General features: G+C 36.9%; 1 protein-coding gene across 10 annotated transcripts in view; it reads left to right on the top strand.

Annotated features, from left to right (window-relative positions):
• Positions 1-23,727, top strand: part of Pdlim5 (PDZ and LIM domain 5) — a 230,076-nt gene that overhangs the window by 202,690 nt on the left and 3,659 nt on the right. For all 10 annotated transcript variants that reach the window (XM_023700583.1, XM_023700585.1, XM_004640625.2 and 7 more), the window contains 3 exons: positions 18,649-18,829; positions 19,910-20,030; positions 23,357-23,472. In XM_023700583.1, the coding sequence (XP_023556351.1) occupies positions 18,649-18,829; positions 19,910-20,030; positions 23,357-23,472 (418 nt within the window). The remainder of the gene's footprint in view (positions 1-18,648; positions 18,830-19,909; positions 20,031-23,356; positions 23,473-23,727) is intronic.

A 23,727-nucleotide genomic window follows, 5' to 3' on the forward strand; every position in this document is an offset into this window, starting at 1 on the left:
AAAAAAAAAAAAAAAAAAAAAAAAAAAAAAAAAAAAAAAAAAAAAAAATTACAAAATATTAAATGTTTACTGTAACTTTTTAAATAATTTTATTCAGAAACAAATACCAGTGAGACAGTTTCAAAACTGATCAGTAGGACAGTTTCAATAATAAATACATTGCAGATAGTTGTCTCAGTGGTTATTCGTTGTACAAGATGCAGACATGACATCCCATCCACAAACACTATTAGAACAAATTGTCTTATTCATTGAATTAAGAGAATGTAGCTATATATTAATCCTATTTTGAATATACAGATATAAAATGGTCATTCATTTGTATCCCCTTGTTTGTTTAGTTTTGTCAGAGAAGGGTATTCCATCGTCATTTAAATATTGTAGGTGCATGAATTCAGCAAAATATTCCAATATAGTCCAGTAGTCCATGATAGTAGTGGGTCATCCTCAGGACTGGCAATGTCAGAAGTTGTTGAACTGAGCCCTATCCAGCCCAACATACCAACACGGCTTCACCTCTTCTGCTTCATTTTTATACCTTTCTGCTGGATGGTTAAGACCAAGATAAAGCAAGACCTATATAACAGGTAGTGTAACTTCTGATCTATATAACAGGTAGTGTAACAGGTAGTATATCTCATAAGGTCAGTCATATCCCCTCAGGATTTATCCTGAAACCCTTTACAGCAGTTTGTAGATCCTTTGTTTGTGTCAGCCATGTGGTAGAGTCACAGCCGTTGCTTGATCAGTTTGCTCTCTGTGAAAGCCTGAGAGAATGTTTTCTCTCCATGTGGCTCTCCTTAGGTACAATCTACATCATCGATCACATTCCTCCGTGGCCTCATAATCTCCATGTCTCCAAAAGTTCAGAACACAGCTGAGTTACATGATGTTACAGTACAGGTTCACCTATGTCCTGAGTTCTCACTGACCTTGAAAGGCTAGGGCCAAAATGTTGACTGACCTTGAAGCCCTTCTTTTTCTCTAATTTTTGGTTTGCAAACTGAGATTGTTAATCCTACAGAAGAGACGCTTATTATTACCCTACAATGTATGCAGTTGAGTTTAACTAATGATGTGTCTGAATATCAAACATCTTAGGCATAATATGGAACAGGTATTTTCCATCAAGTATTGATATGTTAAACTTTAAGTCCCTACAGAATATGAAGAAAAAAATTAAAAATATGAAAAAATACTTTAAAAAGTATGAATAAACACATATTTTTACACCGAAATTTAGAAATTGAACCATATACAGCATTGTAGCAGGACAGTTCTGTGACATTTTATTTCTTGTCTCTATTTTTCACTTATTACCCTTTTTTTTTTCTCAGCAAACATTTACTTGAGAGACAGTATGCAATAATTGGTATGTCATGACAAGCAGTCTGTATTTAGAACACCAGAATGACAGGCATTCCAAGCATAATCCTACTATTACACATTGCTGTCTTCAGTACAGTTGCTTAGTTCACAGGTATCAGCATATGTAGTTAGTCAGTGTGAGAATCCTACCAGTTAACTGCTAATTTAAAAAACCTGCTGATTTTTCATAGGATCATTGCCTTACTCATCTTGTGCATATAAATGTATGGCTTTGCCCCTGTCATATTTCCTAGAGTTTCTCCTTGCCCTGTCTATGTTGTCTAATCCTCAAGCTCTCGCTTTACTTTTAATTATGTTATACCTTTCTATTTGTATTACTTCTTTGGAGTTCTTATATAGGGAGACTATATGATATTTACACATGTGTGTCTTGTTTATTTCACTTATGAGTATATGTTCAAGTGGCATCCACTTCAATATAAATGCTTCAAGTTTATCATTCTTTATAGTTGAGTGATACTCCATTGTATAAAAACACCACATCTTTTTCATCCATTCCTCAGGTGATGGGCAGCTTAGTTTTTTCCAAGATTTGGCTATCACAAGTTGTGCTGCTATAAACATAGGTATACATATATCACTATGATATGACATTTTCACTTCCTCTGGGAAAATTCCCTTTAGGGGGATGGCTGGTTTGAATGAGATTTCTAGTCCTAGTTTCTTAAGGAGTCTCCACAAGGATTTCCATAATGGTTGCACCAGTCTACATTCGCACCAGCAATGGAGAAGGATTCATTTTGCCCACAGCCTCTCCAACATTTGTTGTTGGCTGATTTCTTTATGATAACCACTCTTTGTGGGGTGAGATGGTATCTCAGTATTGTTTTAATTTGCATTTCACAGATGGCTAGTGATGTGGAGCATTTTTTCATATATTTATTCGCTTCTTTAATTTTGTCCTCTGAAAAGTATGTGTTCATTTCGGATACCCCATTTCTGGATTGGGTCTTTGAATTTTGGGGCCCTAATGTTTTTTAGTTCTTTATAAATTCTAGAGAGCAGACCTTTGTCTGAGTGCTTATTAGTTAAGATTTTGTCAAAATTGGTGAGTTCTCTTTTCACTTTGTTGGTAATTTCTTTTGATATGCAAAAATTTCTCAATAAGAGCAGGTCCCAGTTGTTAATTCTTTCAAATATCACCCATGCGATTTGATTTCTGTCCATGAACTCTTTGCCTACCCCTATGTCTTCAAGAGTTCCTCCTATTTTCTCTTCCAGGAGATTTAGTGTTTCTGTTCTAATGTTTAGATCTTTAACCCATTTTGACTTGAGCTTAGTGCATGGTGATAGACCTGGGTCAAGTTTGAGTTTTCAGCATGTAGAGAGCCAGTTTTTCCAGCACCATTTGTTAAAGAGGCCATCTTTCTTCCAGTAAGCATGTTTGGCCCCTTTGTTGAAGATCAGGTGGCTGAGTGTGTTCGTAGAGGCTTCTGCATCTTCTAATCTGTTCTGTTGATCCTCAGGTCTATTTTGTTGCCAGTACCATGCTGATTTTATCACAGTAGCTTTGTAGTATAATTTCAAGTCAGGAATTGTAATGCCTCCTGCCTTGTCTTTGTTGGCCAGGATTGCCTTTGCTACTCTAGGTCTTTTCTGGCTCCAAATAAATTTTAGGAACAATTTTTCTAGATCTGTGAGGTATGTTGGTAGTAGTTTGATAGGGATTGTATGAAATCTATACAGCAATTTTAGGATTGTGGCCATCTTCACAATGTTGGTTCTTCCTATCCAGGAGCTTGGAATATCTTTCCATTTTCTGAAATCCTTTATAGTCTTTTTTTTTCAGAGTACTGTAATTTTCCTTGAAAAGATCTTTGACTTCTTTAGTTAGATGAATTCCAAGGTATTTCATTTTCCTTGGTGCTATTGTAAAAGGTATTGTTTCTATAATTTCCCTCTCAGTGTATTTGTTATCTGTGTAGAGGAATGCTACTGACTTTCGGGTATTGACTTTGTATCCAGCTATGATACTGAATTCGTGTACCAATTCTAGTAGCTTCTTGGTGGAGTTTTTTGGGTCTTTCCAAGTAAAGCATCATGTCATCTGCAACCAATGGTAATTTAACTTCTACTTTACCTATTCTTATTCCTTTTATTTCTCCCTCTTGTCTAATGGCTCTAGCTGATGATTCCAGAACTGTATTGAAAAGGAGTGGTGATAGAGGACATCCTTGTCTTGTACCAAATCTGAGAGTAAAAGATTTCAGTTTTTCCCCATTTAGAATTATATTAGCTGTTGGGTTGTCATAGATGACTTTTATCAGATTGAAGTAGAGGCCATGTAATCCAATTTTCTGTAGGACTTTGAACATGAATGAGTGTTGGACTTTGTCAAAAGCCTTTTCTGCATCAATTGAGATGATCATATGGTTTTCACATTTCACTCTTTTAATATAGTGTATTACATTTGTAGATTTTTGCATATATTGAACCATCCTTGCGTCCCTGCACTGAATCCGACCTGGTCATGGTGTATAATCTTCTTGATGATTTACTGTATTCTATTTGGTAGGATTTTACTGAGGATTTTGACATCTGTGTTCATGAAGGAGATTGGCCTGTAGATCTCTTTTTTAGGTGCCTCTTTCCCTGGTTTTGGTATCAGAATAATACTTGCCTCCAGGAATGATTTTGGGAGGATTGCTTCCTTTTCAATTTCATTGAAGAGTTTGATGAGTATAGGGATTATATCATGCATAAATTTCTTGTAGAATTCAGCAGTGAATCCATCAGGGCCTGGACTTTTTTTGGTTGGTAGGTTTTTTAAAAATTACATTTCGTATTTCATTGGCTGTTATTGGGTTATTGAGAGTTGTTATATCTTCTTGATTCAGTTTTGGTAATTTTTGCCTTTCTAGGAATCTACCCATTTCTTCTGTGTTTTCTATTGTGTGAGAGTAAAGGTTCTCAAAGTAACTATTAACAATCTTCTGAATTTCCACTGGTGTTTGGTAGTTACACCCTTTTCATTCCTTATTGCTTGTGTTTAAATTTTTTCTTTCTTCTTTTTGATGAGGTTAGCTAGGAGTTCATCAATTTTATTTAATCTTTCAAAGAACCAGCTTTTTGATTCATTAATTCTTTGGAGTGTTTTCTTCATCACGATTGAATTAGTTTCTGCTATAATCTCTGTGATTTCTTCTGTTCTTTGAGCTCTGGGTTTGGTTTGCTCTTCCTTTTCTAGATGCTGGAGGTGCAACATCAGGGTGTTTATTTGTTCCCGTTCTGTTTTCCTAATGTGTGAGTTCACAGCTGTAAATTTCCCTCTGAGAACTGCTTTCATTGCATCCCATAAATTCCGGTAAGTTGTGCTTGACTTTTCATTGATTTGTACATATTGTTGAATTTCTTGTTTAATTTCATCTGTGACCCATTGGTTGCTAAGTAAGTTGTTGTTTAATTTCCATGTATTTGTGGGATTTTTCTGGTTTCTTTTGCCATTTATTTCCAGTTTCATTGCACTGTGTTCAGATAATATACTTGGGGGAGTTTCTGTTTTCTTGCATTTACTTAAGCATGATCTGTCAACCAGTATGTGGTCTGTTTTATAAAACGACCATTGTGAAGTTGAAAAAAATGTATATTCAGCTGTCGTTGGATGAAACACTCTGTTTATGTGCACTAAATCCATTTGTTCCAAGCTCTGGTTCAGTTCTGCTACTTCTTTGCTAATTTTTTTCTGGTTGACCTATCTTTTTGGGATAAGGGTCTCCTATTAAGGTTGTGGTATTGGATATTAGATTTTTCATGTCTGTTAAGATTTCTCTTATATATTTTGGTGCTCCCGTGTTTGGTACATATACATTTATGAGTGTTACCTCTTCCTCTTGAATTTTTCCCCTAGCCAATATATAGTGGGCTTCTTTATTTCATTTAATCATTCTTGGTTTTAGTTGAAACTCTGAGAACAGGATTGCTACCCCTGCATTTTTCTGATGTGTTGGATCATGTAGTATTGTTTTCCATCCTTTGACTTTCAGCCTATGAATCTCTTTATGAGTTAAATGTGTTTCTTGTATACAGGAAATGATTGGATGTTGTTTCTTATTCCACTGTGCCAGTCTGTTTATTTTAGTTGGTGAATTGAGTCCATTTACATTGATGATTATAATTGAGATGTATTCATTTATGATTGACATGTTATTTACCTACTGTTGTTTATTCTTTTACTCCTGTGTTTGATTTTTTGCTCTATTTAGTGGGTTCCTTCTGTTCTCATTCATGAAGTTCTGATCATTTTGGTCCCTCTCTAGAACATCTTTTAGTAATCTGTGTAGGGTTGGCTTTGTCATCATGAAATTCTTTAGTTGTTCTTTGTCATGGAAGTATTTCATTTCTCCATCAAACTTGAAAGAGAGTTTTGCAGAGTATAGTAATCTGGGCTGGAATTTGTTTTCTTAGAGGACTTGAAGTACTCTGTTCCATGCTCTTCTTGCCTTCATGGTTTGTGAAGAGAAGTCTACCATTATTCTGATGGGTTTTCCTTTTAATGTGATCTGTTTCTTTTCTCTAACGGCTTTCAATATATTGTTCTTGTGCTGGATTTCTGGGATCTTGACTATTATATGTCTCGGTGTGTGTGTTTTTACTTGGGTTGAAGTTATCCGGAGTTCTGTATGCTTTGGTTCACTGAATGTCAGATTGTTTCCTCATATTTGGGAAGTTTTCTGTTATTACTTCTGTCCATATTCTTTTTATATCATTTGTATTGACTCCTTTCTCATTGATGCCTATTATTCTCATGTTGTTCATCTTTGCATCATCTTGCAGGTAATGAATTATTTTTTCCTGCATCCTATTTGTTTTTAAGAGATCTTTTCTTACGTTTTTACTGTCTGCGACAGCATCTTGAAGATTTGAAACTCTATCTTGACTTTCACGCAAATGGTTTTGCAAGCTTGTGATTGAAATTTTAAGTTCCTCTATATCTCTTTGACTCTTCTTTATTTGATCTATTTCTTTCTTGTATTGGTCTTTCAAGGGAGCCTTCACTTTTCTAATCTCTATGCTTTTATTAGTGTCTTCTTGAGAAACAGTTATTAATTCTTTAATTCAGAAATTATTTCTGATCTGATTTTTTCCCTATGTTTCTGCATTTGATTCTTTATTTCAGACGCTATTAATTCAGAGATTTCTTTTTTTATTTCAGAGATTAATTCTGATCTGAGTTCCTCTATACCTTTCTGCTGTTGTTTCTTTACTTCAGAAGCTATTCAGACATTTTACCTGTGCTAGTCTCCTCTGCATTTATTCTGGGTGGGCTTGGGACCTGAGATTGCATTTTATTTTAAATTTTATTTATTTATTTATTTATTTGAGAGAGAGAGAGAGAGAGAGAGAGAGAGAGAGAGAGAGAGAGAGAGAGGCCAGCTCAGCCCACCAGGGGGCAGGGCTGGCTGGCATGTGGTGCTGGGGGATTGAACCGCGGTCCCTGATGCTTTTGCTAAGCTTGTTCTAAATAGGTGCTTTAGACCACTGAGCCATCTCTCCAGCCCCTGAGATTGCATTTTACTCCTTCTCTTTATCATTTTGTATAGCACAGTCCTCTGATCTTTGTTGTAGAGCTTTGGTGCAGTTATAACCTTAGCAGTTACTAAAATTGAGGTGCAGATCTACTAAGGTTGAGTTGATCCAGTTGTGCCTGGCTTGGGTCTGGCTACTATGCTCAGCTCCTTCCTGCTGCAGCCCTTGGAGGTAAACCTGTTTTGCCCCTCTTGCAAGATGTTGTGCTCCTTGATTAACTGGGTAGTTTTGGCACCTGGTCTGTCTTTAGGGACTTTTGCTGCAGAGTTTTACCCCCGGTCTGTATGCCAGGCCTGTCTTGGGTCTGATGGTTTCCAGGGGGTCCAGGAAAACAGAGAAGCTCTCCCACACACTCACAGGGCCTGGCCTTGGTCAGGTCTGGAGGGATCCCAAGAGTGAGGTGGAAGTTCTCACTCACAAGGCGGGCTTGGGCTAGCTCTGGAGGGGCAGAGGGGTCCCGAGAGCACTGCGAAAGGTCTCACTCATGCAGCGGGCCTGGGCTTGGTCCAGAGGGGTCCAGCAGGTGCAGTGGAGCACAGAAGGTCTCCTACACACTCGCAGAGCCTGGGCTTGGGCCCACTGCAACATTTTAAAAATATGGAAAAACAGAAAGCAAAAAATATTTATTCATAATCTTACCTCACAGAATACCTATTACTAGTGTTTCAATTCAGATTCTGAAACGCATATACATAAATATAATGGATATTATATACATCGAATTATGTTTTGAAATGTGTTATATATTACTAAAATTATATTATTCAGAGTGAATATCTGCTTAATGGGGCCAGGGAGATGGCTCAGTGGAATAAGTGCTTCCCTGGCAAGCACAAGGGCCTGAGTTCAATCCCCGGTTCTGCAAAAAAAATAAATAAATAAAAATTACTCAGTAACAGTGGTAGTTGAAACAGTGATTATGAGAAGTGACAAATCAGCGAAGGTTTCCAAAGTCTAGCACAATATCAAATACACAGAGCATTCAATATAAACGTACAACTGAACAGACTATATGAGTCTCAAAGCCCAGTCCTAGCTCAGTCAATTTGGTTATAATGTCAGTTTGGTTTACCAGCTTTCTAAAAGTACCTCTATATGCTTACTTTGTAGAGAAATAAACTGATAAAAAATCTAGTATGATGCTGTCTTATCCCAATAAAATAAACTGACTTTTAAATCATTTCTATACATTACAGTATTTTGGTTTCCTATCCTGGTGTTTCTGAATATTGTATTTTGAATAAAAACACTCTCAATGAAAAGGCACTACTTTATTTGTATGTTTTTGTTACCAAATGATTGCTAAATAAGTTTTTAAAATGTCAAACCATCACCTGCTGATTATGCTATCAGATTATCAAATTCTGTGGCACCTTATAATCACCACTACTAACACTTCCAAAAGAACTTTGCATAGAGATCATTTACCAACCTCTACATACCTTGGTTTTAAATTTAATGCTAGGCCAGGATGTAATTGTAATGCACAGATATCTTGCCATATGAAGAAGTATACATTAAGCTCTGTATATTTATGAATGGCCATGCATTATTGTTCTTTCATCTGTTAAATTTTATATTGTTCTACAGTATCCAGCACTATCCATTGTACATTAAAGATTCATTCAACAAGGAACTTAATAGGAATGAGGATTAGTTCATGTTGAGGTCCTTTAACAACAACATAGCTCATTTTCCTGGTGCTTCAAATACTTTGACAGCTTGAGTAGACTGTGGTCAGTGCAGAGCCCTATTCGCAGCATACTTCCAGCTCCTAGCCTCCATGTCACTATTGCTCACCACAGCAAGGAAGCATTAGATCAAGTGACATTCTTTTGGACACCTGTTTAAAAATGAGCTGCAGTTGCAAACTTAATACTTTCAACACAGTATATTATACTCTTACAAAGTCTGGGAAGTATAAGATATATTTTGTACTTTACAGTCATTAGTGTTCTACTGTATTATATGTTTGTTTATAATTCGTATTGTTCTATTTTAAATATTTCAGAATTTCAAAAACATAGGAAGGCAAAAAGCAAAGCAAATATTTTATTTTATTGCTTATTTTAGCAGACTGAATTGTTTTTAGAAAATATTAAAAACTTGAATATTGTTATTGAACTGGTTGTCTATCAGGTTATGGAACATATTCAATTTAAAATTTCATAATTTTATTCCACACTAATATTTGAAGTTCTTGTGTTTGAGTCTTGAATCATTCATGGTATTTTACATTAATGATATTATGCTATGGAGGCACTACTTTAATTAGTTGCACATGTATAGGGAGTTAGATTTGGGGGGACTTTTACTGAAGCTTTAAGTTTGCTATGGAACATTTTCAATCCAGCTATGATAGAAATGCCATTTCTTCAACTCTGACACTTGTAAATAGATTGACTTTTAGAGTGCTGGTGTAATAAGGAAGCATAGAAAACCAGATGTTGTGAAAGCTAATTTTCATTTCCCTGTGAAAGAGCTTTATAAAGATTCTGGCTTATTTAACTGTTACAGCTAGTGACATTAAAATCTGTTGATAATGTGTATTACACTGAGCTAACTGAACTAAAATTAATGGTTATATTCTCTAGTGAAGTTGATTCGATAAATATGTTTTCTTTTAACTTTCTGAACTAAGTTTTGAAATTATGTCTGTTATAAATATATGCACATACAATCATTCATACATATTACTTTACTGATGTGGGGAAAACAATTTTTAGGAACTTAAAAGAACTTACCAGTCTTTACTTTGTTCATAATGTTATAATGTTGTAAGGAGAAAGCGATAATAAATATGTTGAGCAGCTGAACATTCTTGCCTTCCCTCTGAAATATTTTCTGTCACCTATAGATGCTTCTTAGCCCCGTAGAGGTCACCAAGACTCACTTTCCCAGTTTCGAACCTAATAAAGGGTTATACTTGCTGTATAAGTAGTATTCAGCCTTAGCTGCCACTGATACAGAAATGGAAGACATACTTCCCCGCCTACACAGGGTTTTTCTTATGGACTAAATTGTGTCTCCCTCAAGTCATATGTTGAATTCCTAATTGCCAGCACCACAGAATATGACTGTGTTTGGCAGGGCATTTGGTCTATAAAGAGGTAAGATTCCATCATTAGGGTAGGCCTTAATCCAGCATAACTAATACCATTATAGGAGGTGATTAAGTCACTGACACACAGAGAAATGACCATGTGAAGATGCACAGAAAAGGTGGTCATCTGCACACCAAGAATAGAGACCTTAGAAGGGACCAACTCTGCCAGCCCCTTGGTCTTGGATTTGAAGCCTGCATGACCATGAGAAAATACAGTCTTGTTATTTAAGCCATTCAGTGTATGGTACATTGTTACTACAGCCCTACGAAACAGAGTTGCACTCTAGTTTAAACACACACACACACACACACACACACACACACACACACACACAAATCAACAACCAAATTAATATGGTAAATCTAATACAGATACATCTAAAAATGTATGTGTGTGAAGAGAAATAGGGATTATCTAGTTTCTACGAACCAATTTCTTCTATTTGGCAGAAATGTCAAGCAATAACTAGAGGCCAAGATGAATTAAACATATTGTGAACCAAAAGTGAGGTCAAAGTTTGTAATCCACTTACAAACCAACTAGGATCCTCTGAAATTTGGCCTAGCTATTTCACCTGGAACTAAAAAGCAGGCCTGGCCTGAAGTCTCTGAGCCTGGGCCCTCTCTCAGGGGCAGGACAAGTTGTAAATTAAAGTAGTAAAAAACACCATTCCAAATATATCCTGTGTGGCTTAAAACTGTCTGAGGAGCCTGATGAGGGGACTGAGAAATACCGGGTTTCTGAATCACTCACAGGAAGGGGGTGGGACTTAATTGCTGACCTGCAGATTAAAGGGAGAGGTTCAAGGAGACCTTCCAGTATGGTTGTCTTCATTAAATAGATGGGAGCGACTCTGATCCTCCTGAAAGACAGGTGAACATCCAAGGGCAGGATCATCAGATATCTCTGCCTTCTTCCTCAGGAGCCACTCAAAATACCTTACTTTTGGGGCATTTCCAGAGAGAGAGCCGTAAAAGCCTGACCATACAGGATTTCACACCGACTTCTTTTTCTACTGTAGAAATGATCTAACTGAAAAATAGTGCTTAAATTGCCATCCTCTCTCAAGAAAACCTTCAAAAGTTCTAACAAGGAAGCCTGTTTTTGCATACTCACAGCCACTTGAGTTAAGCTATACTGGCTATTGCTTCATTCTGCTCAGGCCATCAACATGTTTCTAAATTACCTGAACTTCTGTTAGAAGAAACAAGGAGGGGATCTAAACTGATTCAAAAAGAGAAGGAAGGAGGCCCATATATTCCCACGAATTGGAGGCTTAACACTTCTATATAAGGATGAGATCTCCTATAAATGATCATGAGGCCAGTTGAAAACAAAAAAAAAATTGCAAACAAGAGTGACAGAACCATGAAACTGACCAAATCACACGACTAATAAAATGACATGACCGAATTATGCAGCCAACGCATAGGGTGAACCAAGATGATCAACCAAAATGGTGAAAAGATGGACTTTGTTAAAAAAAAAGACCCTGAGAAAATAACTCACTAAGGATACTCAGAGATAAAAGGCCATCTAGGGAAAGGACAGAAAAGACTGAGCATGAAAAGGAGTGAACTGGAGTATGCATGTACCCAAGTAGGAGACCAGAGTGCCAATAGTTATTTTTCCCAAAAGTGAGAGAAAGCTAAGCTATCACAGAAAACAGAAACAGGAAGACAAAAATCATACTTGAACAGTCTTTTGTGACTGTTTTTAATAGACGTTCTGGCTGCTGTTAACTGACTCATACATTCAGTGAGTAACCTTTTTGGTTGGGAAAGAGAAGAGAAAAATGGGGAGATAAACTCGAGGTAGACCTGTAGGCATCTTTCTGCGGGAAAAACACAGGCCATGTGTTTCCTCTCCCCACTGCTACACTGTGGGAGACCTTAGGAAATTGCTCGTGGCGTGGTAAGAAAACTTCATGAGTCCCCAGCCTAGAGGGGGAGAAAGAAGGAAAGAAAAAAACCCTTCTCAGTCATAGATTGTAAAGAAACAGTAACAACAACAAAATGCCCAGAAGACCTTACCTCCTAGGTAACTTGTCAAGTATGAAGTAAGTTTTGGAGTCCTGGAGTCTCCTAGAGGTGATTTTTAGTTTCTTTGTGTGCAGAGCAAAGAATTTTTCAATACCAGTGCCAAAATGTGCCAAAATTTTGCATTTTTCAAAATATATTTTATTTTATTTTTAATGTATTTCATACAAAGTCTCACTGTGCAGCTTGGACTCATATTGATCCTCCATTTTCAAGGCTCCTCAGTGCTAGGATTACAGGTGTGCACCACCATGCTCAGTCTCAAAATTTTACTTTTATTAAAGATAGGAAAAAACAAACAAAAACATGCTCTGCATAGCAAGTTTGTGCCAAGCAGAAGTAGGAAAAGAAGTACATTGTATAGCATGAAGTTTATAGCAGCTGTCTTTTTTATGTCCTACTTCTAAGGTCTTAAGGTCTAGGCTATCCTATCCAAAACTATTTGAGTCCTCATAGAAGTCCCCATGCAGTGCTTTGGGAATTGTTCTGTCTGTGTGCTTAGGAACCTTTAATTAACAGGACAAACTCACTTTCCTAGGCAGCCTGCCATGCCATGTCTTAATTTCTTGCCTTAGTACCACTGAGCTGCATCCCTATGCTTTATGAATTAGTGAGTGAGTAAATGAGATCTCCTAATTGACCTTGAACTTGCAATTTTCCTGCCTCAGTTGCCTGAGTAGCTGAAATTATAATACACCACTATGTCTTGCTGGATTTTATTTTAAATAACTCACTGGAGTAAGTCTGGCCTGTCCAGGATAATGAATCTTTTGATTGAATCATATGAACTAATTAGGGAATGAAATTATGTGTACATAATCCTTTTTGTCATAAAAAATGATCTAATGGTAAGGGCCATATACTATCCTATTTAAAGGACATACTTTTTAAAAGTCTACATACCAAAAATTTACTTATATAAAGCCAAATATTACACTTATTTCATTTACTACCTCATAATGCCACATTAGAATGGAGATAAGTTCCATCTACGCAGGACTTTTTGCAGCCTATTCCCTATCATGCTCCAAGTTCCTAAAGGAAACCTAGCACATGAACAAAAATTGTTCATAAACCAGGCCTGGTGGTACATGCCTATAATCCTAGCAATAGAGAGTGAAACAAGAGGATAAAAGATTTGAAGTCACTCTAGGCTACATAGAGGGCAGCCTGAGCTATATAGAGAGGTACAAACCCCCCCCCCCAAAACCAAACCAAAAATGTTAACTTCTTTAGAATTCGTTCCCTTCTTTATCCATGCATTCATTTTATTTTTGTTCTTAACCCACAAAGATTTTTTATGTGACTTTTGTAGACTTGTTTTTACGTATTCCATACAAAAACCTATGTTAAAACAAAAATTTTCATCTATGTAGCCAGGATTTGGTAGAATCCAGCTTTATGGTTCATCATTCACATGCTCTTGGGAAAGTTGGCTAATTCTCTGGTGCTTTCTTCATCTACATGATGGAGTTAATTTTACTGAGGCTGTTGTGAGAAACAAAGCAAGAAGGAAGCATTTAACTTAGAAGCTCAGTTCCTACTAGATCCTGCCTGTAGAAATTTGCATTTCCTTTCACCTTTCTACTTGTAAGCTTTTCTTTTTCTCTGAACTCTTCCTTGGCATCCTTGTTCCTGCCCCTCCCCTTCATTTTTCCTTCTTGGCTCAAGTCACAGAAGATAAACAAGGTAAAATATTTCATGCTATAGCTCCTCTTTTTCAACCAATCAAATGCTTTAACTGTCTCCCCTCCTTTCCTTTGTCAGTCAGCATGTATTTAGTAAAGGCTCAGGGTGTGGAATACAGTAAAAGGTAGCTGAATATTTAATTCCACCTTGCAGTATCAAAGCCTGTCGTTCCAGTTCACAAATGGAAACCCAATCCTACCTGGAAGAATTTATTTACTGTTAATCCCCTGTTAATGAATTTGTTAAATTAGTCTTTGCTGACATAGAAGAGAGCACTTTGTTATATGCAAGAGCTCTTATTGTGTATGGAGAACTTCAGGGGCATTGGCAGGAAATGTGCTTTTTCAATGTTACAAGAAGTATGACGTTAGGCCAGTGTTCGCCCTGTGCATGCTTGTATGAGACAGGAGATCTGGCAAGGGCAAAAGTCATTTTCAACTCATGTTTTAAAGACATAGAGAAAATGTTTGAATTCCTTTTTCACTTAGCTGAATATGCATGTACTGAATGCAATTATTAATGGTAAGGTTCATGCCATAATGTTTTTAGAGACTTTTAAGAATATGTGAAATATTCTTAAAATAACCCTTTGAATTACAGGAAGGGGATGAATGAAGATAATGGCTGGGACCATTAGAAATGTTATAGTGTGGAGACTGGACAGTGCTTTCAACAGCAGCCAGTACAGTTGTCTAGGGTTAGGTCACAGATTTGATTTTAAGCCTTGTAGTAGTCAACCAAAAAAGAAAGCTCATTTTGCAATCTTCTACACGATAAAGTTGTTGCTCAAGAGAAACAACACTGTTCCTATGCAAAAATCTGATAAGAATTTTTCCAAGGAGTCCATGCATGTAATCTGAGGACACTTCAACAGCAGCTTCAGGAAGAGCAAAGGTGAATTTTGTAGAGCTGTTCCCCAAGCACCATCCATAAAAGGATAATCCTGTCATGTGGCCCACACCCAAATGACATGATTCATAGAACCCAGTTCTCTCAGTCTGACTTGGTCTCAACACATATTTTAGAAAATACAGTGGGTTGTATGTTCTTTAGTTGGTTATTCTTAAATGTTCTTTTTCTTATATGAACTCCATAAAATAGTATTTGATAACTCTATAGACATATTTTAGGAACAATTTTTGCAGCATTTCTTATTGCAGGTATATACCAACATTTACTCCTTAGCAGAATGAAGAGTTTGAGGTTAGACTAATTTACTCTTGACAACTGAGCAGCCAAATCAGCACACTGGCCTCAGAGTGTCACCCAGCCTTATGGATGTACTGAAGATGGGCCTTAATAAAAAAAAAAAAAATCAGCCTCATAATATAAATTATTTTGAATCTCTTTTAATATCTGTACAAATTGTAACATAAACCCCAAACTTCTGTCATATTCTATGTTATGGTCACAATAAATTTAGTTTAGCAGATTTTTATGTGTATATAACAAGATAGCTACCTGGTGGAAAAGCTCAGAATACTCATAAAACTTTGTGTAGCTTTGAACAGAGTGACTTTCTGATTTATCTTTGAAAATAAACTACTTGCTAAATCTACAATGAAAAGAACATGTTGAATACTACTGTAAGCCAGTTAAAAAAGCAGAGAGAGGCTACAGAAAGTAATAGGTGAGCTGTAGCATTCTTTATTAGTTATAACAAAACTATAGAATCCCAAAGTTTTAAAAATAATAATGAATTATTGTAAATGTAAGAAAGCCACATACAGTGGCTTATATGAAATAACACTGTTATTAAGGAACAATTTAACAAGCAGGGAATGGTTGTCCACACCTGTGATTCCAGCACTTGGAAGGCTGAGGCAGGAGGATCACTCAGTGTGTAAGGCCAGTCTGGGCTACATAGTGAGTTCAAGGCCATCCTGAATGATAGAGCGAGACCCTGTCTCAAAAAAAAAAGAAGCGCAAGGGCTTGAGTTCAATCCCCGGTTCTGAAAAAAAAAAAAAAAAAAAAGGAAAAAAGAAGTAAGTTAACAAAATGTGGAGCTAAAAATATGGTTATGTGCCACCAGAAAAAAAAATTTCAGTCATTCATCAAGACACTTTTTGCTTTCCTAAATCTGGCAAAATTTAGTGTTGTCATGGTTTCAGGGTTTTTGCAAGATGAACCGTACAATGCAGGACACATTTCATAAGATTATTTTATAATGAATTACCCAAAGAATCATATATGAAGAGTATAGGAAATCTGTCCACACATTGAAGACCAGACTCTAGCTGAGGGCCTTGGTCCCACAATAATGTCTTGTAGAACCTAGAGCCTATAACAGGCCTCTCACAAGTCCAGCTGGAGGCCTAGAGCCCATGTCAATGTCTCATCAGACCTGTTTCTCAGATCTGTGATGAAAAGACCCAAAGGTAAGTGGTGGAGACTTGAAATTTTGTGCCAGCAGGATGAAGGTTCTCTGCTGGCAGGCTGAGGGATCTGCACTGGAGCCAGGAAGAAATACTCAAAGAACCAGATCTTCCCCTGAAAAGTACCATAGTCATTCTCAACAACAGTAAGGTCCTGAGCTCCTCCAAAGATGAGGAAGGCTGAGTTCTCATCTGGAAAGCCAACATGACAAGCTTCTCCAGGAGGCTGAGCAGTGCACCATCTTCTTCGGAGCCAGGAAGCAAAGCTCAAGATGAGAACCAGACCTCCCCCAAAATGAACTATAACCATTCTCAGTGACAATGAGGTCCCCGACTCCACCTCCAATGAGAACAGCCAAGTTCATCAGGAAAGCCAATATGACAGGGTCCTCTGGCAGAATAGCCCAAGAGCACTAGCAGCTCCTTAACAGCTTCCCAACAGCTTCTCTAGTTCTGCTTCCTATGCTGTTGGCAACAATCTTCAATGGACCTCCCACACCCAGCAGCACACTAGTTCGGCTCAGCTGGATATAACAAGTTGACCACCATTTAGCAATCTACTGCAAGTGCCAGTTCTGAAAAAACGTCAGTCTCTGCAACAAAGTTATCAGTTTGAGGAAGTTATGGAATAAGGATTTTTAAAAATATATTTATTTGATACAGGGTTTCTCTATGCAGCTCAGACTCACAGTGATCCAGTTTTGGGGCTGGCATGGTGTGCCCCAGGTTCCAGGGCCAGCACAGCATGTGGTGCCAGGGATCCAACGGGTCCTTGTGTTTGCCAGGCAGGGACTTAGACCACCAAGCTATCTCCCCAGCTTAGGATGTTTATGTTATTGTCAAACATTTTTAAATGCTCTGTGTGATGCTCATTGCTGTTAATTGTCTGTCCAAAAGTCCAGGGTTTGATGCTAACAGTTACCTGCTAGTCATTTCATGATTGTGGTTGATGGTCCTAAGATTGAAGGCCAAATCATAATTGACTAGAATAGTATAATAGAAATCAGGAGACTCAACTTCTGTCCTTGGCTTAGTTTGTGATTTTCTGGTATTTGTCATATCTTTTTGAACATTCTGTATCTTAGCCTTTCTATCTATTAAACTGAGTGTAATAACTACCCTGGTCTATCTCCCAGGAATGTTATATGAACAGATTAAGTAAGTGTAACAGTGCCTTGGAGGTAAAGTCACTGTGAATAAAAGTTAGTGTGAGATAGCTACCGAAGAGTATGTTGCAGTGGCCAAAATGGCTCATCTCTGTAGGCTTCATGACTAGATGGAGCTTTATAGTGGGTTCCCATTAAGCAAACAAAGCCCATTTTGTCAGTTCATCATGATATAGAATTTTATGAATAAGAAAGCTCCTTATAGACATGTTATCTTAATACAAATATGCATTAAAAATCAGTGGTATGGGGCTGGGGAGATGGTTTAGTAGAATAAGCACTTCCCTGGCAAGTGCAATGCCATGAGTTGAATCCCTGGTTCTACCCCCCCACCCCCACCCCCCACCCCCCCAAAAAAAATCAGTGGTGTTAAGGCTGGGGATATAGTTCAACAGCACAGGTGCCTTTCTAACAAGTGCAGGGTTCTGAGTTTGATTCCCAGTACCCCCCCCCAAAAAAAAAAAATGTTAGGGAAAGGGAGAAGGGAGTTGTTAAGCAATGGTATGAAATTTCAGTTGTGTAAGATGAGTAGGTTCTAGAGATCTAACCATCCTGTATTGCATACCTACACATCTGCTGAGTGGGTTTCATGTTAAATATTCTTACCACAATAGAATGAAAAATTTTAAAATCAGACATATTTTAATTAAACAAAACTTTTCCAGGTGCTTTAGTTTATACATAGTTTATAGTTTCTGTAGTCATTTTAGAGGGTGGAAATTAGATGTGTTTAATAAAGTTAAGAAATGAACATAGAGTGCTGGGGAGATAGCTTGGTGATCTAAAGTGACTGCCCAGGTACTGCATGTTGTGCCAACCCCCAAGCCCCAGGTGCACTGAGCCGGCCATGGTGGTGCACACGAGGAAAGAAAGAAGGAAGGAGCATAGGCACAGTGTGTGGGAAAGAGAAATTGATTAAAATATTTTCTATTACAATTGTTATTTTCAAGGCTCTGATACTAAGAAATGAAGATTTTTGCTTTCATTTATTGTCTAGAAATGTCAAACTCCTCTCTGCTGAAGGCATATGTTGTTGTTCAGGTAGTTCTGTCTTCTGACTTCATTAACATCCTCCTTCTCCACTCTACGGATGGTGTGCACAGATTGATGTATAGTAAAGCACACCACCAAGTACCCTGAAGGCAGATGGGATCTGTGGCCTTTCCTAAAGGAAGCTGGAGGGCTCCTCTCTCCTCTCTCCTCCCCTCCCCACATAAATGCAGAGCCCTGTGTGCAGTCCTTGAGAAGGAAAGTTGAGTGTGTCTTCCTTTGTTTGATTGAACAGTGCCTAAGAGTCCCACCTTGACTGTGGCCACTTTAATTTTTAAAACAAATTGATCTATTTTCATCTGGCAGGGGACCATTTCTAGTGGCACTAGGGAAATCATGGCACCCAGAAGAATTTAATTGTGCTCACTGCAAAAATACAATGGCCTACATTGGATTTGTAGAGGAGAAGGGGGCGCTGTATTGTGAGCTGTGCTATGAGAAATTCTTGGCTCCTGAATGTGGTCGATGCCAAAGGAAGATCCTTGGAGTAAGTATTGGAAACTGCTTTTTTATTCTTAGTGAGTTTTAAAACAAAATATTTTTTGTTACTAAACTACCATCTTTTTATTTTCTTCTTGCTTTATCAACATCCTCTCCTTTCATTGATGTTTATTATTATAAAGCAAACGAAGTAGGCCTCTTTAGTAGAAGTATATCAGACTCATGGGGTTAGGTGGTCTTTGGTTTTGTCTTACTGAGTGTTGGCCTGTGTGGTGAAAGTCTAGCCACTGCAGGGGAAAAATAACTTACTGTGGGTGTGCTACCTCAACAGGACTCTTGTTTGCTTAGGAATGAAGAGGTCAAACAGGACCACACACATCAGTGTTTTCAGAACTGACACTTTCTCTGTTTTAAATTAAATTCCATAGCTTTTATAGAGCAGCATTACCCCACTTGTCAGAGTTTAAGCATAGGACACTGACCTCAGAAAATACATAAAATGTGAGGCTTATAATTGATACATTTTTCTCAAATGCATGCAATGTTTAAAAATGTAACTTCAGTTTTATGAGGGCATGCAGGTAATAGAAAAATCATTTCAAACCACAGGCTTTTTTTTTGCAAAGCAAAAAATTTAAGAATCAGATAATACATAATGATTAATAAATGAAAGCCCTGTTCTGATCACAGAATAAGGGTCAGGCATTTCTTATGGATGACCAGAGGCTCCAATTTGCTTTAAGAAGCAAAGATTCCTAACCGCATATAAGGTTGAAAATGGCTTTAGTGAGTCCTAACTGATGCTTTCACTGTGAAAAGTTAGTGTGAGTTTTTTAGTGTATTTTAAATGGGTCTAAAACTTTGAGAATACTTTATACATATACCCCTAGAATTATTTCCATATTAATACAACATGTTGGGAACAAAGGAGAATAGTTCATCCTGTACCTTCCTAAATGATAACAAGTATTTAGTAAGATATATTAATACCACTTTAGTATATAAAATGTTTTGTGGACTCAAGATTAATTAATAAAGTCAAGAGTATTAGAAACAAATAAGCTTTTAATAGTGCGTTTGTATTTATTCTCATCTTTCTTTAAATCCAATTACCTTTCTGTAACAGGAAGTCATCAATGCTTTGAAACAAACTTGGCATGTTTCCTGTTTTGTGTGTGTGGCCTGTGGAAAACCCATTCGTAATAATGTTTTCCACTTAGAGGATGGTGAACCCTACTGTGAGACCGGTAAGACCAAGAGCCATTAGTTGCTTGAGTTTTGAATAAAGGCCAAACATTAACCCTTATGTTGCTATAAAGTGGAAACAAATGTTAGTTCAGGTAGATTTACTAATTACTTTGAAAGTATTTAAATATTTACTCTAAAATATGATAAAAGCTTTATTGTAACTTTTTGTAGACTGCATCAAAACACATTCTCAACTTTGAGAATTAAGAATCGTAAGTATAACTAGGCAGGAAAACTATGTTGCATAAATATCCAATAATTTATGGATATAAATCCTATCAACTCATGTACCTAAAACTACTTTTTATGGTGTAATAGTGAATTTTGAGTGGTTACAAACGTGAGAAATATTTAACTGTAGACTATATTACTGGTGTGCTGTTTAAGGTAACTGCTTTGAAGATAAAAAATTTTGTTCCTTTTACTGAATGGGAGAGTAATCCTGGCTTGGATTGCTCCCTTGGTAAAAATATTTTTAATAAACTAAGCTCTATCTAGAATTGGAGGTCCTATTTGACCTGGTTAGGCCCCTGCTGGGTATCTTCCCAGAAGAATTAAAAACATTATACCACAGAAATATTTGTGTACCCATGTTTACAACAGCACAATTTATAATAAATAGATCTTGGAAACAACCCAAATGCCCATCAACTCAGGAACAGTTTAAAAAGTGTGCTCTTTTTATACAGTGCAATTCTGCTCAGCTATTAAAAAATGATAAACTTGAGGCTTTTATAGGTAAATTGATTCAACCTGAGACCATACTTATAAGTGAAATAAACCAGACGTACATATTTAAAAACTGTATTGTCTCCCTACTGTGAGAATGTGAAAAGGTGTAGTAGATTTTGTAAAATGTGAAAGATCCAAAATGTATAGTAGAGTTTGTAAAATGGAAAGAAAATACTCAAAAGGAAAGAAAAACTGGGATAGGCAAAAGGAGAAAAAAGGAAGGGAAAAACAAATAGAAGCATATATAAATATACACACACCCACATACAAGGTAGTTAAGATAGCTATACTACTAATTTCTCTTAGTTCATCAGAAAGAAAGGTTTGTGCTGATATTGTTGAATAAATAAGTGCCTATATCTTGTACTCTGAGTAACTAATTAAAGATAACAATTTGCAATGTATTAATCTTATACTCTTATTATTTTGTTTTGAAATTTTGTGTTTTTCTCTTTAAAAGAAATAAACTAAGCTGTAAGGATCCAGCAACTGCATTTGTCTTATTACCTGAACTCTGAACATTTCTTTTTCCTTTCCAACAGCCATGTGTGAACTTGCATAACATTTATTTCTTAATAATACTTTTACTTAGATATGTCTACCATAATACTCATTTTAAAATGTGGAACATTTTTCTTCAATCGTATTGCCACTTACTCTGGCTGTCTTCCTCCTGTTGAGTTTTACTTTTACTTAATCTTATGTTCAGGGTCTGGGGAGATAGCTCAATAGAATAAGCGCTTGCCTCGCAAGCGCAAGGACCTGAGTTCAATCTCTGGTTCTGCCAAAAAAAAAAAAAAAAAAAAAAACCTTAAGTTCAAATGTGTGGTGCTAGAAGAAGGGAATACTTGGGATCAGCCAGGTTCCAAAAGTAATTGGCTTTTTTTTTTTCAGAACCGGGGATTGAACTCAGGCCCTTGCACTTGCCAGAGAAGCGTTTATTCTACTGAGCCATCTCCCCAGCCCCTAAGTAGTTGGCTTCTAACCTGAAGCTGGATCCATGGGACTTGACCCTTCTTTGCCTGCTCTGTCTTCTCTTATGTTCACCTTTCCTGGCTCCCTAAATAATAGTAGCTTGGATATACTCTGACTTTTGCACTAGAAAGCCCCAGAAATATTTCCTATTTTATAATTCCACTTAATCTTTCTGAAGATCTACCTTTCATGATGGTGGCTGTTTGGTTAAAATGGTTAGTTTGCTTACTTTAGAAGCTTTACAGGATGTTTTGACTAACTGGCAGATAATCTAGCCAAAATGTAGAAAGCTGTCTAGCCTTATTATCATATTTAATGTGTACTAAGAAGTCATATTTTAGAAACACAAAGAATTTCTTACAGAAATGGAAAAATATTATTGAACATTCATTTAAATGTTGCTTTTAACCAACATTGTCTATTTTTATTTTCTTTTTCTTTAACCTCTCTAGTTCTTAACTCAACCTTCCCCTTTGTTATCTAAAAACCTAGAGGTCACTTTGAATTCTCCCCTCTCCCTGTTCTTCTCATATCCAACCTACTAAGTAAATCCTAGCAGTTCTGCCCCCACTGTGCTATTTTCCTCCATCTCACCTGTCATCACCAAATCCAAATTGCTGTCATTCTTTTCCTGGGCATTATGATCATCACTTAAACTACATATTCCTCATCTCCTAAGAGCAGCTACAGAAAAACTACAGTAATACTTTTTAAAATGTGAATATAATTGTAGTGGTGTATGTCTCTAATCCCAGCACTCTGGGAGACTGAGATAGGAATATCACACTCAAACTCATCCTGTTACCTACCCCTAAAATATATCTGCTACCCACAGGACTTGTTACCTCCCCAAGAAAGCCTTTCCTAGCCTAACCTTCCTATGCAGTGTGAACACACATTGAGAGTATGAGCCCCACAAGAAAAACATGTACATATGTCTTCAGCATTGTGCCTCTGAATGCCTAGACTGTTGCCTTGCAAGTAGGACTCTGGGCATGTCTCGAGCACATGGAAGAACACGTGATTAAAGACTGCTGAGAAAGATACATCTAGGCATTTATAGCCTGCTTGTCCTTAGCCTGAGTCAAACTCAAGTCAACACAATAGTGAGAGCAGCTGCATAAGAGAATAAAAACACTGACAGCATTCTAATTTACTAATATTAAAAGGAAAACATACTAAAAGAAATTTTGGTGAGTATTGTTGTGATACAGTCTAGCTAGAAATTCAGCCGTGGAACCCCTATATTTGTCTTTCTTACCAGTCAGATACCCTGTGAAATTTGCTAATGTCAGATTGTTAATTATTGACTACTTTTATTAAAATGATATTCTTTTTTTATCCTTCCATGAAATAGGGAAAAGTAAAATCCATAACGTGAAATAATATGATAAAGAGTGTAAATTTGTATAAATACTGTTTACCAAGAGAAACCTGAAACATCTTAAACATATAAATCACAAGCCAAATTTTGTGCTAGTTCCTGAAAAAAATTCTCATTATGACTATCTTTGACTTCAGCATCTCATTAAATTCCAAGTTTGTTTCCATTTTCCATAATCATGATCCTAAGGTTTCATCACAGTTAAATTACATGTCTCCTTGCTTCCCCATACAGATTATTATGCCCTTTTTGGCACTATCTGTCGTGGGTGTGAATTCCCCATAGAAGCTGGCGACATGTTTCTGGAAGCTCTCGGCTATACCTGGCACGACACTTGCTTTGTGTGCTCAGTAAGTAAGCTCTGAAATTCCGTAGCAAAACAGTTGAGGATGATTTTACTAGATCTAATAATGGTCAATGACCATTAGAGAAAGGGAGAAAGTAATATTAATTAAAGTTAAATCTTATCTTGTTTACCTCATCCATCTTTTAAATTTCATAAAAATATATAAAAAGCAGTAACTTTTAGTAGACTTGCTATTCTCTGATCAAGCTGCTTGTAAGCATTGTAATTAACAAAGAAAGTAGGAAAGCTAAGAAGGTGT

This window comes from Octodon degus, unplaced genomic scaffold (genome assembly GCF_000260255.1).
Source record: "Octodon degus isolate 3935 unplaced genomic scaffold, OctDeg1.0 scaffold00125, whole genome shotgun sequence".
NCBI classification, from domain to species: Eukaryota; Metazoa; Chordata; class Mammalia; order Rodentia; family Octodontidae; genus Octodon; species Octodon degus.